The 15864-nt window shown below is 40.7% G+C and overlaps 1 protein-coding gene across 1 annotated transcript in view; it reads right to left on the bottom strand.

Annotated features, from left to right (window-relative positions):
* The window catches only part of saxo4 (stabilizer of axonemal microtubules 4), a 112894-nt gene that overhangs the window by 84520 nt on the left and 12510 nt on the right, over positions 1–15864 (bottom strand). The window contains exon 2 of the mRNA XM_063063198.1: positions 1869–1991. Within this exon, the coding sequence (XP_062919268.1) occupies positions 1869–1974 (106 nt within the window). The 5' untranslated portion in view covers positions 1975–1991. The remainder of the gene's footprint in view (positions 1–1868; positions 1992–15864) is intronic.

The raw sequence follows: 15864 nt of genomic DNA, 5'->3' as shown, positions 1-15864 counted from the left end.
TAACACACACAAAATGCTGGAGGAACTCAGCAGGCCAGGCAGCATCTATGGAAGAGAGCATAGTCAATGATTCGGGCTGAAACCCTCCAGCAGGACTGGAGAGAAAAAAAATGATGAGGAATAGAGTTAAACGGTGGGGGAAGGGGAGGGAGAAATACAATGTGATAGGTGAAATCAGGAGGAGAAGGGATGAATTAAAGAGCTGGGAAGTTGATTGGTGAAAGAGATACAGGGCTAGAGAAGGGGAATTTAATAAAAGAAGACAGAAAGTCGTGAAAGAAAGAAAAGGGGGAGGAGCACCAGAGGGAGGCAGTGGGCAGGTAAAGAGAAATGGTGAGTGAGGGAAAAGGGGATGGGGAATGGTGAAGGGGTGGGTGGATGGATATTCTGTCTGGGTAGCTTCCAACCTGGTGGCATGAACAACGATTTCTTGAACTTTTGGTAATGCCCACGCCCACTTCACCATTCCCCATCCCTTTTACCCTCTCTCACATTATCTCTTTGTCTGCCATCACCTCTCTCTGGGGCTCCTCCCCTCTTTTCTTCTCTCCATGGCCTTCTGTTCTCTCCTATTTCATTCCCCCTTCTCCAACCCTGTATCTCTTTCTCCAAACAACTTCCCATCTCTTTACGTCACCCCTCCCCCTCCTGGTTTCACCGATACCTTGTGTTTCTCCCTCTCCTCCCCCCACTTTTTAACTCCACTCCTCATCTTTTTTTTCTCCAGTCCTGCCAAAGGGTCTCAGCCCGAAACGATGGCTGCACTCTTTTCCATAGATGCTGCCTGGCCTGCTAAGTTTCTCCAACATTTTGGGAGTGTTGCTTGAATTTCCAGCATCTCCAGATTTTCTTTTGTGTAGGATGACAGTATTTAAGTCTGAGCAGTGCAAGAAGCTAGTGACAGATAGGATTAGTAGACCTGTCTACTAACCTCAAGTGAAATCATACTACCTTTCCCAGGACCATGTTCATTTACCTAATCTATATCTGGTTCTTCTACTCATACCACTGACCTCCTCCCACTCATGCTTCTTGGTGCTCCAGGATGACTCCTAGATCGCTGAAGACAATGGACCTCTTTCCCCTCTTCCCACAAACCAAGTTGTTTATAGAAAAGTCAAAGAACAGGGATACAGTTTTCTGCCAAGTTTCACCATAGTTTAAAACAGTCTTTTTGAAGGCTTGGAATTTGAAATTATGATAATCTTTCATTTAAATGGTGAAGTCATGACTTCAGGCAGCACTTGTTGGTTTCAGTATCTAATTGCCTCTTGTGGATAAGAACTAACGCAATAAATAGCATGCTTAGTGTTTGATGGCTGCTACCATCATGCTAATGAAGTGAGAACACAAAATTTGTGTCAAAACAATGCACGTTAGCTGTACATCACAATGTCAGCACTTACTTCCAAACTCAATCCAAGTTTCTTTTAATCTGCACCAAAAAATATGATTTTACCCAAACTTCTGAGGTATGGACCTATTGAATTTCTACCAACAGAGAGCTCGCTAAGTTCGAATTTTCTGTAGTCTGTGTGCCTCATTATGGTTAGGTGTGAGTGATATGAATAATAATTATCTGGCATTGCTCAAAGCCATTTTAGAAAGGGATTTCACAAATATGTGACAGAAAATAATGTCATCGTTGCAGGGCTTATTTTGAATTAAGCCTTATGAGATAGGTTCATGCCAAGCATTGCCAATTAACCAAGCATTGTTAAATCAATCATCTTAGATCACCTATACTGTGAATTGACCAACTAACCAATTTTCCATTGTGGATTCTTAGCACTGGGCTTGTAGTACTGCACACTAATCTCTTCCAATAAACCCCCGGTAGCACAAAGGATCACACTGCACTCTCTTACCAAAGGATGTTGAACATGTTGTAGAGTAGAATTTCATGGGATCAACATCTGCTCCGAAACTCGTCTTTGCATAGTGAGGTGTGCTGTCCACAGAAATCAAAGCCATTTTGCATCGACTGTACTCTGAAACAAGATTGTTTTTCAAAAATATTAGTATGGATTCTCATGGCTGAATTTATTGAAAATGTGTGCAGCTTTAATCAGATTTCAATCCATTTGGCACCCATTAAAATGTTCTGATTGTGATAACACTGGTATCAGTATACTACCTATTTAACAATCAAGTATCCTAAAATTGGGCTGTAATGATTTTTCTCTGAGTGGATGCAATACTTTCCTTTCTAACGGCCTACCATTTGGATATTTCCTTGTCATGTAACCTGGGCTGCTACCCCCCTATGAAGAAAATGGTGGGAAGTCATGAACAAGGGAACATGGATGCAAAATAAGGGGCTGGTCATTTAAAACAATCCTTGATAGCAGTGGAGCCCAGATCATTAGATATATTTAAGGTGGAGTTAGAAAAAATTTCATAGAATGTGGAACTGGAGATTTTGGGGAACTGGCACAGAAGATGAACTGAGACCTGTCTAAATCAGCCACGATCAGATTGAATGGTGGGGCAGGCTTCAAGGGTCTGGTGGACTATTCCTGCTACTACTTTTGTGTGTTCTTGTTGTTACATTTCCTTGGTTTCTTTCTTGTTGTCTTCCAGTCAGTCAGTAGATTTTGTTTAAGGTCTTCTGCTCTCATCATTGTTTTGGTAAGATATAATAATGACCCACAGAGAAGTGCAAGTTACAAGTTTAGTTTCCAATCTATGCTTAATTAATCAATCTCAACTGAAGAAAGTTCCACAATTTTCCTTATTGCTTTGAAAATTTATTGGAGCCCTGGGGATCACGACTGCTCTAGAAGGAACATTAACATGAGTAGTTGCTCGGATACAGAGAACTGTGGGTTATCTAGCTGCCATTTTTCAATGAATTTTATTGCATGCAGAGTAAAGATCGAGGATGTAAAATATTAACAATTTCTCTGCACAGCTGCTGCCTGATCTGTTTCTTCCAGCACTTTTTCTTCCATTTCCTATTTCTAGCTTCCACAGCATTTTGTTTTTGTTTTGTTGTGAGCATTAATCTCAGTCTACTATGTATAATGGACAGAGGCCCTGGCACTCAAATATTACGTTAGCTAATTAACTTCCAACACAGTTCTGAAACCTTTCCCAAATTACTTCTTCTTGCTTGCACTTTTCATCTCCTCCTTAAAAGAAGTGATGTTCTCACAGTGGATAAATTGTGTGGGGTAAATAGCAAATGTCTGTCTCTGGGGTCTGAATTTTAGATATATACATTACTAGGTGAGGGTCAGTAGTGGAAGCCATAACATTCCTTTTATTTTTTTCAGCTTTCTTGTCACATTCTTTCTTGAGCCAATATAGAGCATTGGAATGGCAGTTTCTGTTTATTTTTTATAACATTTGAAGTAATCAGTTGGTGATGTGGTTCTGCCTGCTTATTCTGCCCTTTAATAACTACATCAGTATTATTAATCTGAAAATACTTCATAAATTCTGTGAGATTACCTGCCTCTATCATCCTCTCAGGCAGTACATTCCAAATTCTAGACATTCTCTGGGGTATAAAGTTCTTCACAAGGCCCTCTCTAAATCTCGTATCCAGCTTCCCTAGACCTGTGCCCTCCAGTGCTACAAATTAGCTTTATTCATCACATATACATTGAAACAAACAGTGAAATGTATTGATTGTGTCAACAACCAGCACAAATTTGAGTATGTGCTGAGGGCAGCTCGCAAGTGGCACCAACATAGCTTGACCACAACTTACTAATCCTAACCCGTACATCTGCGGAATGTGGTAGGAGACTGAGCCACTTGGAGCAAACCCACACAATCGCAGGGAGATAGGCAAACCCCATACAGACAGTGGCAGGGATTGAACCTGGATTGCTGGCGCTGTAAGAGCAGTACTCTAAACACTACGCAACCGCGCAAATGAGAAAAAACAGGGAACTATACACCAGTCAGTCTATCTTCTCTGGTAGCTAAGTTACTGGAGGGAATTCTTGGGGGAAGATATAAATACATCTGGAAAGAAAGAGGTTGATTAGGGGTAATCAGCATGGCCGTGTGCACAGACATCATCCCTTAAGAACTTGATTCAGTTTGTTTGATCAGATGGCCAAGAAAGTATTGCAGCTTTGAAGGAATTGTATCATTCAACAACAATGAGGACAAATTTTGATACTGTTTTAAAATATTTAAATACAGAGCAGGGAATAACATAGTAGGGTCATGTGTGGCAACAGTAATTTTAGGTGCTCTGGATTACAACATCTGTAGTCAATGGCATCTCCAAAATATTTTGATAAATGAGCAACATTAAACTATATCTTGACCTAAGCTAAAAATAGACCTCGAAGCTTGCCTCTGACAGATATTGTGTGTGTGTGTGTGTGTGTGTGTGTGTGTACAAATCATAAGTCTGCATTCAATAGATGAAATGGAGGAAAGAACTAACATCTTGAACCGCTTAAGATTAAAGGCGAAAAAAAGTAAGAGAAAAAAATGGGGCAGGGAAAATTACTTCAATAAATTAATATCGCTCATTTCAATAAAGAGTTCTTTCCATTTATAGTTGTGGTGCCAAACATCTTCACACAGCAGCTTTCCTCTTAAAATGTACCTCCACAGCAGACAATCTGCACATATATTTACAGCATACTTCAGAATAATGGCATTTCACTGGAATTTTTCCAAGAATAGTTTATTTTTTGAAAAAAATCTATTGAATTCTCTTCACGTTGCATATACGCACAAATATTTAACTGATTTTGTGATATTTCTTTCACTTGAAGATAAATCATATTCAGATGGAATTCTATATTTGTATAAGAATATAAACATAGAAACTATGTTCAACCTTTCAAATCTCTTTCACAGACTAATGAACAAAAGAAAACTGGCTGCAAACTTCTCCATCAAAAGCTGCCGAACAAAACTTCACAATTTCGACTTAACACCCTTCATTATTGTTGTTTCCTTTCCCCTTTTGATGGAAGGGAAAAGAATGATTTTGTCAATTAGGGAGAAAAACGGAAAAAAAATCTTGAATGTATTTAATTAAAGCAAAGTAATTTTGAAATCACTCTCATTGCCCTCTGAATTTTTACCTCGGGAACAAAACGAGAGGCCGAATTCTAATGACTGAGCTAAGTCTAATCACTTTATTCTTTTATTTAAAGTCTACATAATACAATTTAATATTTTATTTGCCTTGGCTGTAGTTTTTTGACAATGGTTTATTTAAATGAATTGAGCAATCTTTCAACTCTACCACGCAAGAGGGCAAATGCAGTACCACCTGCCAGTTCCCTTGGAAGTTACACATTATTCTGACTCACAAGTAGAGTATTCCTTTACCATTGTTCAAACTAAATCAAGGAATCCTTTTTCAATAGCAATATGGGTTCACCTTCAAAATATGGCCTGCAGTAGTTCAAGAATGAAATTCACTATCACTTTCTCAGAGCAATGAGTCATGGCCATTAAATTCTGGCCTTGCCAGCAATGTCCACATTCCATTTAATCTAATTTTAAAAATCATAAATGAAAATGTTACTCTTATCTGTCAACTAATTCCTTAAGTGCATGTCACTCTATTGTCTTAAATACCATTGCCAGAGTTTATTAAAGTGTATCTAAACCTGCTTGCAAAGATTTGTTCTTCACAGTCATTACAGCCAAGTAAATTTTTCACACCATGTTCCTTGGACCTAGATGTAGCAAAGCAGTAGAGAAAAGGAACTTGATACAAGATCAGAGAAGGCAACAAAACAGGCAATGCCAATAGACAAGTAATAGAGCCACAGAAGAGATAATGGCTGCTTTTTAAGCTTCTGAAATCTACAATGAAATCAGAAATAATGGTACTTTTGAAGGATATGAAGGAACAAGGTTTTTATTGCTCTATGAAGAGATATGAATACAGGATGTAGCCCGTCCGCCAAAGAAAGGAAGGACTGGATGTCGCAATCATCCTAGGTCATACTGAGAAGTAGCTTAGGGGAGACAAGCCTGGTAGAGGGAGGTGGGTGGGTCTTGATACTGAAGAATCAGTATCCCACAAAGTAGGTTAGGACACTGGAGAAAGATTTAGGATTAGTTGCTGGGGTGGGTGGAGGTGGGTAGTTGGATGTGTTGAGATGAGCCAGAATATAGCAATGTGGTATGGAAACTGAGTTGAAATTATACCAGTAACCAAGAAGAACTGGATCAACTGCCTTGACGACTATCGTCCAGTAGCACTCACTTCTGAAAGTGCTTTGAGAGGTTAATCATGTGTGGAAATAACTCCTGTCTCAGCACGAACCACAACCCACTGCAATTTGCTTATCACCACAATAGGTTTATGGCAGAAACAAGCTCATTGACTCCTCATGCGGCCTTCAATCACCTGGACAATACACAAACATTTGTAGACACCTGTGTCAGGATGCTGGTTATTGACCACAGCTCAGAGTTTAACACAATCATTCCTACAGTTCTGAGCAAAACGCTCAAGAACCTAGGCCTCCACCTTCCTCTGCAAATGGATCCTTGACTTCCTAACCGGACGACCGCAATCTGGATGGATTGGAAATAACATCTCCACCTCGCTAACAGTCAACACTGGCACACCTCAGGTATATGTGCTTAGCCCACTGCTCTACTCTCTCTATGCCCATGACTATGTGGCTAGGCACAGCTCAAATGCCATCCATAAATTTGCTGATGATACAACTATTATTGACTGATTTCAGATGGTGATGAGAGGGCATACAGGAGTGAGATTTATCATCTAGTTGAGTGGTATCGCAGCAACAACCTTGAACTCGACATAAGGCCAAAGAACTGATTGGGGACTTCAGAAAGGGTAAGACGAGGGAACATGCGCCAGTCCTCTTAGATGAATAAGAAATGGAAAGAGTGAGGAACTTTAAGTTCTTGGGTGTCAATATCTCTGAGGATCTATCCTAGACCCAACATATCAATGCAGTTACAAAGAAGTCATGACAGCAGCTATATTTCATTAGGAGTTTGAAGAGATTTGTTATGTCACCAAAGCCACTCAAATTTCTACAGATGTACCACAGAGAACATTTTAACTGGCTGCATCACTATCTGGTGTGAGGAGGTGGGGGCACTGCTGCATAGGACCAAAATAAGCTGCAGAGAGTTGTAAACTCAGTCAACTCCATCATGGGCACTCGCCTCCATAGTATCCAGGACATCTTTGAGAAGTGATGCCTCAAAAAAGCAGCATCTATCATTAATTTTCCAGTCACCTAGGTCATGCCTGTTCTCATTGCTATAGCCAGGAAGGAGGTACGGAAGCCTGAAGGCACACACTCAGTGATTCAGGAATAGCTTCTTCCCCTCTGCCATACCATTTCTGAATGGACCTTGAATCCATGAACACTACCTCACTACTTTTTTATTTCTATCTTTGAACTACTTATTTAATTATATACGTATACTTGAATTAATTCCTTATGTTTTCTCTATTATCATATATTGCATTGTACTATGGCCACAAAGGCAACAAATTTCACAACAGAAGCCAGTGATATGGACTTCGGCAAGGACTAGAAGGGCTGAGATGGCCTGTTTCCGTGCTGTAATTGCTATATGGTTATAATAAACCTGATTCTGATTCTGAGAGAGAGCCACCACAGGGGTAAAGACGTTCTATATATTTCATACTTATTGTTGTTGCTGGTTCCTTTCTGCGCCTTATGGCACACTGGGTGGCAACCATGTCATCTCTATTAGCATTTGTCTGTTTTTTATGAGGCCAAGTTGTGAGCTCGATACTCAACTCAGCACAGATGGAAAGCGTGCAAGGAGCCAGTCAGATTTGAACCTGGGATCACTCACCTTGCAAGTCCAGTGCGGATGCCATTACACCACTGGCCGGCTATTTTATACTTAATATATACAGTAAATAAAATTGTAACTTGCCTTTCTTTACATTAACTACACAATTATATCAATTTATTTCATTACAGGGTGTCAATGACACTCATATTTTCTTCTTGAACAATATACCTATATGAAGCTTTTGAGAGGCTGTTGCACAGAGCTCAATACTAAAATATCCAGTGGTAGCAAGCTCCTGGATTGCGCTCTTTCCTCCAGTCTTATGGTGGCTGCACCAAGCTACACTGATTTCCACAGCACCTGGAATGTACTAAAGGACAGCAGTCACTTAGGGACATTTCCTTTTACATTAACATTGGAAAATTTGAGGAAGATTAAAGTCACCTGCCAGCAGCTGTACCGCAGAGGTTAAAGGTTAACCTAAAGGGACTTTTTCTGAAATGGTTCTCACTGACAGACTCCACACACACTGGGTCCCAGTCAGGCAGGTCACCTTTAACATGTGGTGAAGCAGGCCTCCTTCCACAGGAATGGTTTGCGCCACCTATAGGATGAATGGAGGATGACAGAAGCAGTGTCCTGACATGCTTCGATCTCACTGCATCTTTTTCAGACACTTGTACACAATAGTATGTGAGACACTCAGAGGAACTGCGGGGAAATCCACAGACTTATGTACTTATTCTCTGACTTCGCTAATGAAGATTCTTCTCTGAACTTGTTCAGAACATTCAGTTGTTGTTCCATGCAACAGTTTTTAGATTATTTAACTAGAAATTCATCCTGGGTCAAAAATGTTCATTGTACTTTGTACAAGGGTAACTCAGCATATAACACAATCATACCCCCAGTTCTAATCAACAAGCTCCAAAACCTGGGCCTTTCTATCTCCCTCTGCAACTGTATTCTTGATTCCCCACTGGAAGACCACTCTGTAGGGACTGGAAATAACAAATCCTTCTCAATGATGTGTGCTTCAAGGATACATGCTTAGCCCATTGCTCTACTCCCTCTGCACCAATGATTGTGTGGCTAGCACAACTCAAACACCATCTGATGACATAACTATTGTGGGCAGAATATCAGATGGTGTCGAGAAGGCATACAAGAGCAAGATGGACCAGCTGACTGAGTGGTGTCGCAGCAACAACCTCGCACTCAAAATCAGTAAGACCAAAGAACGGATTGTGGACTTCAGGAAGGGGAAGTCGAGGAAACACACACCAATCCTCAGCGAGGGAGCAGAATTGGAAAGCGTGAACAGTTTCAGCTTCCTGAGTGTGAACATCTCTGAGGACCTATGCTGGGCCCAATGTTTTGATGCAATTACAAAGGAGGTTGTGGACAACTAGTATGCCAGCAAAGACATTTGCAAATTTCTACAGATATACGATGGTACTGTATAAACCTGTTGTTTAACTTCTTGTTTTAGTTCCACAGTTTCAGGCTCAGTTTCTTCCATCTCGACATCAGGCATTGTAAATTCTAGCTTTCATTATTATATATAGCAATGAATTCCTGCCATAAAACATGACGTACGAAAGTGATGTTAAACCTTATTCTGATTCTCAAACACAGGGGAATGCAGATACTGGAATCAAGAGCATAAAAACAAATTGTCAGAGGAGCATAACAGGTCAGGCAGCATCTGTGGATGGAAATAAATAGTCAACAATTTGGTCTGAGATAATTCATTTGGCTGCACAACATTCCATTCAGATTGACAGACAGTCTACATGTTCTTTGTAAAAAAAGTTCCTCCAGAAGACACCTTGGACCCCTTATTAACACACACAAGATGCTGGAGGATTCAGCTGGCGAGCCAGCATCTACGGAAAAGAGTAAACTGCGGACATTTCAGGCCGAAACCCTTCATCTGGACTGGAGAAAAAAGATGAGAAGTCAGATTAAGAAGGTGGGGGGAGGGGAGGAATAAATACAAGGAAGGAGGCGATAGGTGAAACCGGGAGAGGGGGAGCGGTAAGGTAAAGAAGTGGGAAGTCGATTGGTGAAAGAGATAAAGGGCTGAAGAAGAGGGAATCTGAAAGGAGAGGACAGAAGGCCATGGAAGAAAGGGAGGGAGGAGAAGCTCCAGAGGGAGGTGATTGGCAGGTAAGATGATAAGATGAGAGAGGGAAATGGGAATGGAGAATGGTGAAGGACGGTGGGGCATTACAGGAAGTTTGCGAAATCGATGTTCATGCCATCAGATCAGAAGCTACCCAAATGGAATATAAGGTGTAGTCTCATCACAGCAGTAGAGGAGGCGTGGACTAACATGTCTGAATGGCAATAGGAAGTAGAATTAAAATTGGTGGCTAATGGGAGATCCCGCTTTTTCTGTCAGATGGAGTGTAGGTGCTCGGTGAAGGGGTCTCAGCGATATGCAGGAGCGAACACCAGGAGTGCCAGATACAGCAAATGACCCCAACAGACCCACAGGTGAAGTGACGCCTCACCTGCGAGGACTGTTTGGGGCCCTAAATTGTGGTGAGGGAGGAGAAGCAGGCCAGGTGTAGCACTTGCTGAGCTAGCAAGGATAAGCGCCAGGAGGGAGATCAGTGGGGAGGGACGAATGGACAAGGAAATTGATTACGGCGTGATCCCTGTGGAAAGCAGAATGTGCAGGAGGGAATGATGTGCTTGGTGGAGGGATCCCGTTGAAGGTGGCAGAAGTTACGGAGAATTATGCACTGGACGAGGAGACTGGTGGGGTGGAATCTGAGGACAAGAGGAACCCTACCCCTGGTGGGGTGGCGGGAGAATGGACTGAGGGCAGACATGTGCAAAGTGTAAGAAATGCCAGTGAGGGCAACATTGTTGGTGGAGGAAGGGAAGCCCCTTTCTTTGGAGAAGGAGGACATCTCCTTAGTAGAACAAGTGCTAGACCTGCCCCTACACCTCCTCCCTCATTACTATTCAGGGCCCCAAACAGTCCTTGCAGTTGAGGTAACACTATAACTGTGAGTCTGTTAGGGTCATATACTGTAACCAGAGCTCACGGTGTGGCCCCCCCCAGTGCCCACTCATTTTAATTCTACTTCCCATTCCCATTCCGACATGTGAGTTCATGGCCTCCTCTACTACTGTGATGAAGTCACAATCAGGTTGGAGGAACATCACCTTATATTCCGTCTGGGTAGCCTCCAAACTGATGGCAGAAACATCGATTTCTCGAACTTCCGGTAATGCCCCACCACCCCCGCCCCATTCCCATTTTCCTCTCTCACACCTCCTTATCCATCCATCACCTCCCTCTGGTGCTCTTCATGAAGGGATGTTCATAAAGGGATAGTACCGACTAGCGGATTTCAGGCTGCAGGGGTGCACGCTGAAAGATGCACTGAAGCTGTAAACAGACTATGCAAAGGCTTCGTGAGGAAGTACTATGATATAAGGTCCTGCTACTGTTGAACACAGAGGAGCTGAGTCCTGCGTAACAGCCTCTCAAACACTTGAAGCATGTACTGTTTCAAAGAGGCCACATGAGTGACATTAGTGCTTTATATGCACAATGTATTAACCTGATGTCAGTACAAATGTATAGACTTGACAACACTATAAATTTATAGACTGGGCGATACTATGAATGTAAGAAATGCCATGTACTGCTTTGTATTTCTTGTATTTTTTTCTAGACTAAACTTTATTTTGAAATAAACAAAAAAGAACTGATTTCAGAAGCAGGCTTCAATGTGCCAATGCAATTACATAGCATGCTTTTATATTGCCAGCTGGGGATGAATCTCCAGGCAACTGTACTTTGGCTTAATTTTCCAATCATTATACCTTCTCTACTGCTGTTCTTCTGCCCTCCAGTGGACTTAACAAATCTGTACATATTGAGCTTTTAATGAAATAACAGCACGATGGAACTGGGAATAAATATAGCTCTGCAGAAATGATAATACCATCAACTCCCAATGGATCAGAGGATGCATTTCAAATAAAATAACACATTTACCTTGTTGTCTCTGAAAGGTCTTTGGAATGGAGCTATATATTTATTAATTCTATTTAGTTAGATTTCAGAGGTTATGCAAGTAAGCATCATGGCAGCATGATTGTGGGTCAGCAGAAATTTGACTGCTGCATATACTAGTACTCCAATGTGCTGTCTTAATTTATTGATTGAATAGTAAATTAGCGACGTCTGTATAATCAGTTCATAAATTAGGTATGTTATTGCAGAACACGTTCCCAGATGTTTAAGTATTCTCTTGCAAGTTATTCATTGTGCACAAGGAATATTATTGATTTGTGTTAATGAGTTGATCACGTACATTAGTACCAAATTAGCTTACCGGTCTTCAGATCTTCACACCACCTGGAATTCAGTAGTCCCACAGATCTTAAAGAGCAGTTTGCTGTGTATTTAATATTTCAGTAATATTTGAGTATTGTCTGTCTCTCTAGGTACCATATCCGATGCGGACTTTGGTGACCATGGTTTTCCATATAGATCTGTTTTTTGGATGACTTCTACTTCCTCAATATGTAGCCACCTGGCTATGCTTTTGATGTACATAAGCCGAGGTCTTCCTCTAGGTTTACTCCCCTCAATCTTTCCAGAGAGTATGAGTTTTTCTAGTTCATCTGGAATCTGAGTTGTCTTTCTCTTATTGTTCGTATGAGTGATCGAACTGCTTGGGTTCTTCTGAGAACTTCTTCATTTGATGTGTGTGTGGTCTGTGATATTTTTAACATTCTCCTGTAAAACCATAATTCAGCTGCTTCTAGTCCCTTTTCCATTTCTAGGGAAATGGTCCAGTATTCAATTCCATAAGTCAGGATAGAATAAATGTATTTGAGTATTATTGCAAATATATTGAAATCGCTGTATCAATGGAAATACTAGACGGCGATACAATTGAGTTGCAGTCAGGAATGAAAGTGAGCATGAACAAAATTGCAACGTCTAAGTAATTCTGAGGGGCTCACGTACACGAGACCAGGGGTTGGCAACCTGTGTGGCTCTGTGGGCCGGATCGTGTATTAATGAGCGGATGGTGGGACAGGTAAATGCCATAAAAAACTTGAAATATGGGAATTATCCATTTAAATACACATAGTTATGTTTTGCCTCAAATTAATGAATAACACATGCTAGAAAATCGTTTGTGCTTAACCAAGGATGCCAATTAGTAATCAAAGAACTCAGTTTAGTTTTTCTGCCCCATCAGTTGTGATGCCAATTAGCTTCGACACATTAAGTTTTATTTCTGACATCATTTTCAGCAAAGCTTCAAAAATATCCGTGTCCTTCATAAGAATTAATTGAATAAACTCTTCAAAAATTTGAAAAGTTGAGGTCACTCCTTGCACAAACACTGCAAGTTGAGCAATGTCTCTCAAGTCTGTACTCTCATCAAGCGCAATTCGTTGCAGGCATCCCTTAAACAACTTTTAACATCTGCTGACATTTCTTCAACTCGCCATGTGATCGTTCTTGCTGACAGGCTGATAGATGCAAATAAAGGTTTCTTTTCAGGACAAACAATATCCACCACTGCCAGTAAATGTTCTTTGACAAACTTTCCATTGGAAAAGGCTTCATCTTTTCTGCAATACGTTTTGAGACTTTGTAGTTGGCACGGGTATTTCCTTCATTTTCACTGCTTTTTTGGCACTCAGCGTCTACCTTCCTGCATATTGCATTCATTGCCATTGGAATTTTTTCTTTGATTTTATTTCGAAACGCGAGTTATTCAACAAGTATCGTAGCACATGTAAATATTTGGATATTTAGCGTGGATTTCTTGTTAAAACACAGTGACGCTGTTTCTGTTTACAAATTTGAATGATCCCATCTGAAAATCTGTGCATGCATGGAGAGTATCTAATACATATTAATAAGGCAGTCTGCCTTCCCGTCATTCGTATATACCAGAGTTTGGTTTGGAACAAAAACAGAACCTGAGGCCAGTGTAACAGAATGCCATGCACGCCCATCAGTGTAGTCGCGTGAAACACTCAGAATAAGGAAAAATCGCTTGCGGCCCGGTCAAAATACCTTTGTGGGCCGTAGGTTGCCTACCCCTGCACTAGACCAATGTAGATCTAAAGGTGAAACTTGCAGAAAATACAACACAGAAGGACACATACAAATAGCATGTTGGGCAGACAAAAATAAATGGACTGCATGGGGAAGAAAAAAGGATAAAAAGAAAAGCTGCATTTTCAAAAAAGCACTAATCCGCATGCTGTTGATAAAAAATCTGATAACGATGAAAAAGATAGAGGTCTAGGTAGCCTTGAGATTTACAATGTGAAAACTAACAATAGCCAAGCAATATGGCTTGCACCAGAAGTGAAAAGCAAATTGATTAAAATTTATTTGGACACTGGCTTAGCTCTTTCAGTCACTTCACAAAAATGATTTTGAATAGCATTATAAAGATACTGAACTGAAGCCTGCGTATATCTAACTAAGAACTTATACTGGAGAAAATATAATTCATATGGGAATGACTGTCATAACAATGAAATAAAACAACTAACAAGCCACATTGGGTTTGTGTGTGGTAATAAAAGAAGGGCCAGCATTGTGGGGACAAGAATGGCTGAGACAATTACAATGTTGTTGGAGATCCATCCACCATTTACATGCCACATCATTTGCAATATAGACAACTGAAAGTGAATTAAGAAAGGTACTGGATGATGCAGTGTGAGGGATAGCATTGGAAAACTCAAACATATCAAGGGTAAAATAGCGTTAAATAAGTTTAGCAAAGCCCATCTGGTTCCTTATACCATCTGTGATAAAGTAGCCAGTGAACTAGTTTATATAGAGACTGAAGGAATTCTTTCCAAGGTTGAGTAGAGCCCATGGGAAATGCCAGTGGCTCCAGTAGCCAAGAAAAATAGGTCTATCAGGGTTTGTGGTGATTTTAAGGTCAACCTCAACCCTGTTCCGAAAGTAGATTAATACCTTCTGTCCAAGATAGAGGATGTCTTTGCAAACCTTTATGGAGGAAAATACTTCAGCAACTGGACTTACTGTAACTGAGGCTTATCTATAGATAGAGATTTTCTCACCATAAACACTCATAAAAGGCTTTATCGCTATAATAGGCTTATGTTTGGAGTAGCATCTGCCCCTGCACTCTAGCAGAAAGCTATGGACTAGGGGCAGCAAGGCTGCCCAGGCACTCAGTGTCACCTGGATGACATCATTGTTACTGGTAAAGATGACAAGGAACATCTCCAAAATATCAAGACAGTGTTAAAAAAAAGATTAGAAAATTATGGGTTCAGAGCACAATGCAAAAAGTATGAATTCTTTAAACAAAACATCACTTGCTATGGTCACACCATTGACACATAAGAATTACACAAGCGTGCTAAGAAAATTCAGGGAGCAGTGGATGCCCCAAGGCCAATGGACATGTCACAGTTGTGGTCCTTCTTAGGATTTGTCAATTACTATAACAGGTTCCTGCCAAACCCAGCTATTGTGCTCAACCCCTTCAACTCATTACTACAGATTGGGAAGAAATGGCAATGGACAAAACAGTATGCGGTGGTTTTCCAAAAGATAAAGGAAATGGTGACAACAGACACTATACTCACACATTATGACCCACATCATCCAGTGAAGCTTATCATGCACTGTTCAGGATGCCAACACGTCCAGAAGAAAGCTGACCAGAGCTGTCAGAACCACTTCCTTCAGTCCCAGAGTCAATTCCTACAACAACTATGGAGGGCGCCCCAGAACCTGAAATTGTTTCACAACCACAAGCCTCACTTGCCAAGCAAAGTGATCTCTGTTGTCAGGAAAGACATTATGGTGATATATTATGATGAATAACAAGCAATACATCATATATTTGAGCTGGGATGTATTCTATATTGAGTTGGAGTTTATACCTAAGCCGGGAAGTGTGTTATGTACTTGATATTTCAGTAATATTTGAGTGATATTGAATATTCATTGTTTGATTCATTCTTGTTCATTTAAATGATTCATTATGGTTATATGTAATATGTATGTGAATGGCATACATCAACACATCACCTCATCATTTGCATATGCTTCGCTTAAAG

The sequence above is a fragment of the Mobula hypostoma genome, chromosome 11 (assembly GCF_963921235.1).
Source record: "Mobula hypostoma chromosome 11, sMobHyp1.1, whole genome shotgun sequence".
Lineage (NCBI taxonomy): Eukaryota > Metazoa > Chordata > Chondrichthyes > Myliobatiformes > Myliobatidae > Mobula > Mobula hypostoma.
The sequence above is the reverse complement of the archived record's forward strand: the minus strand, read 5'-3'. Positions and strand labels throughout refer to the sequence as shown.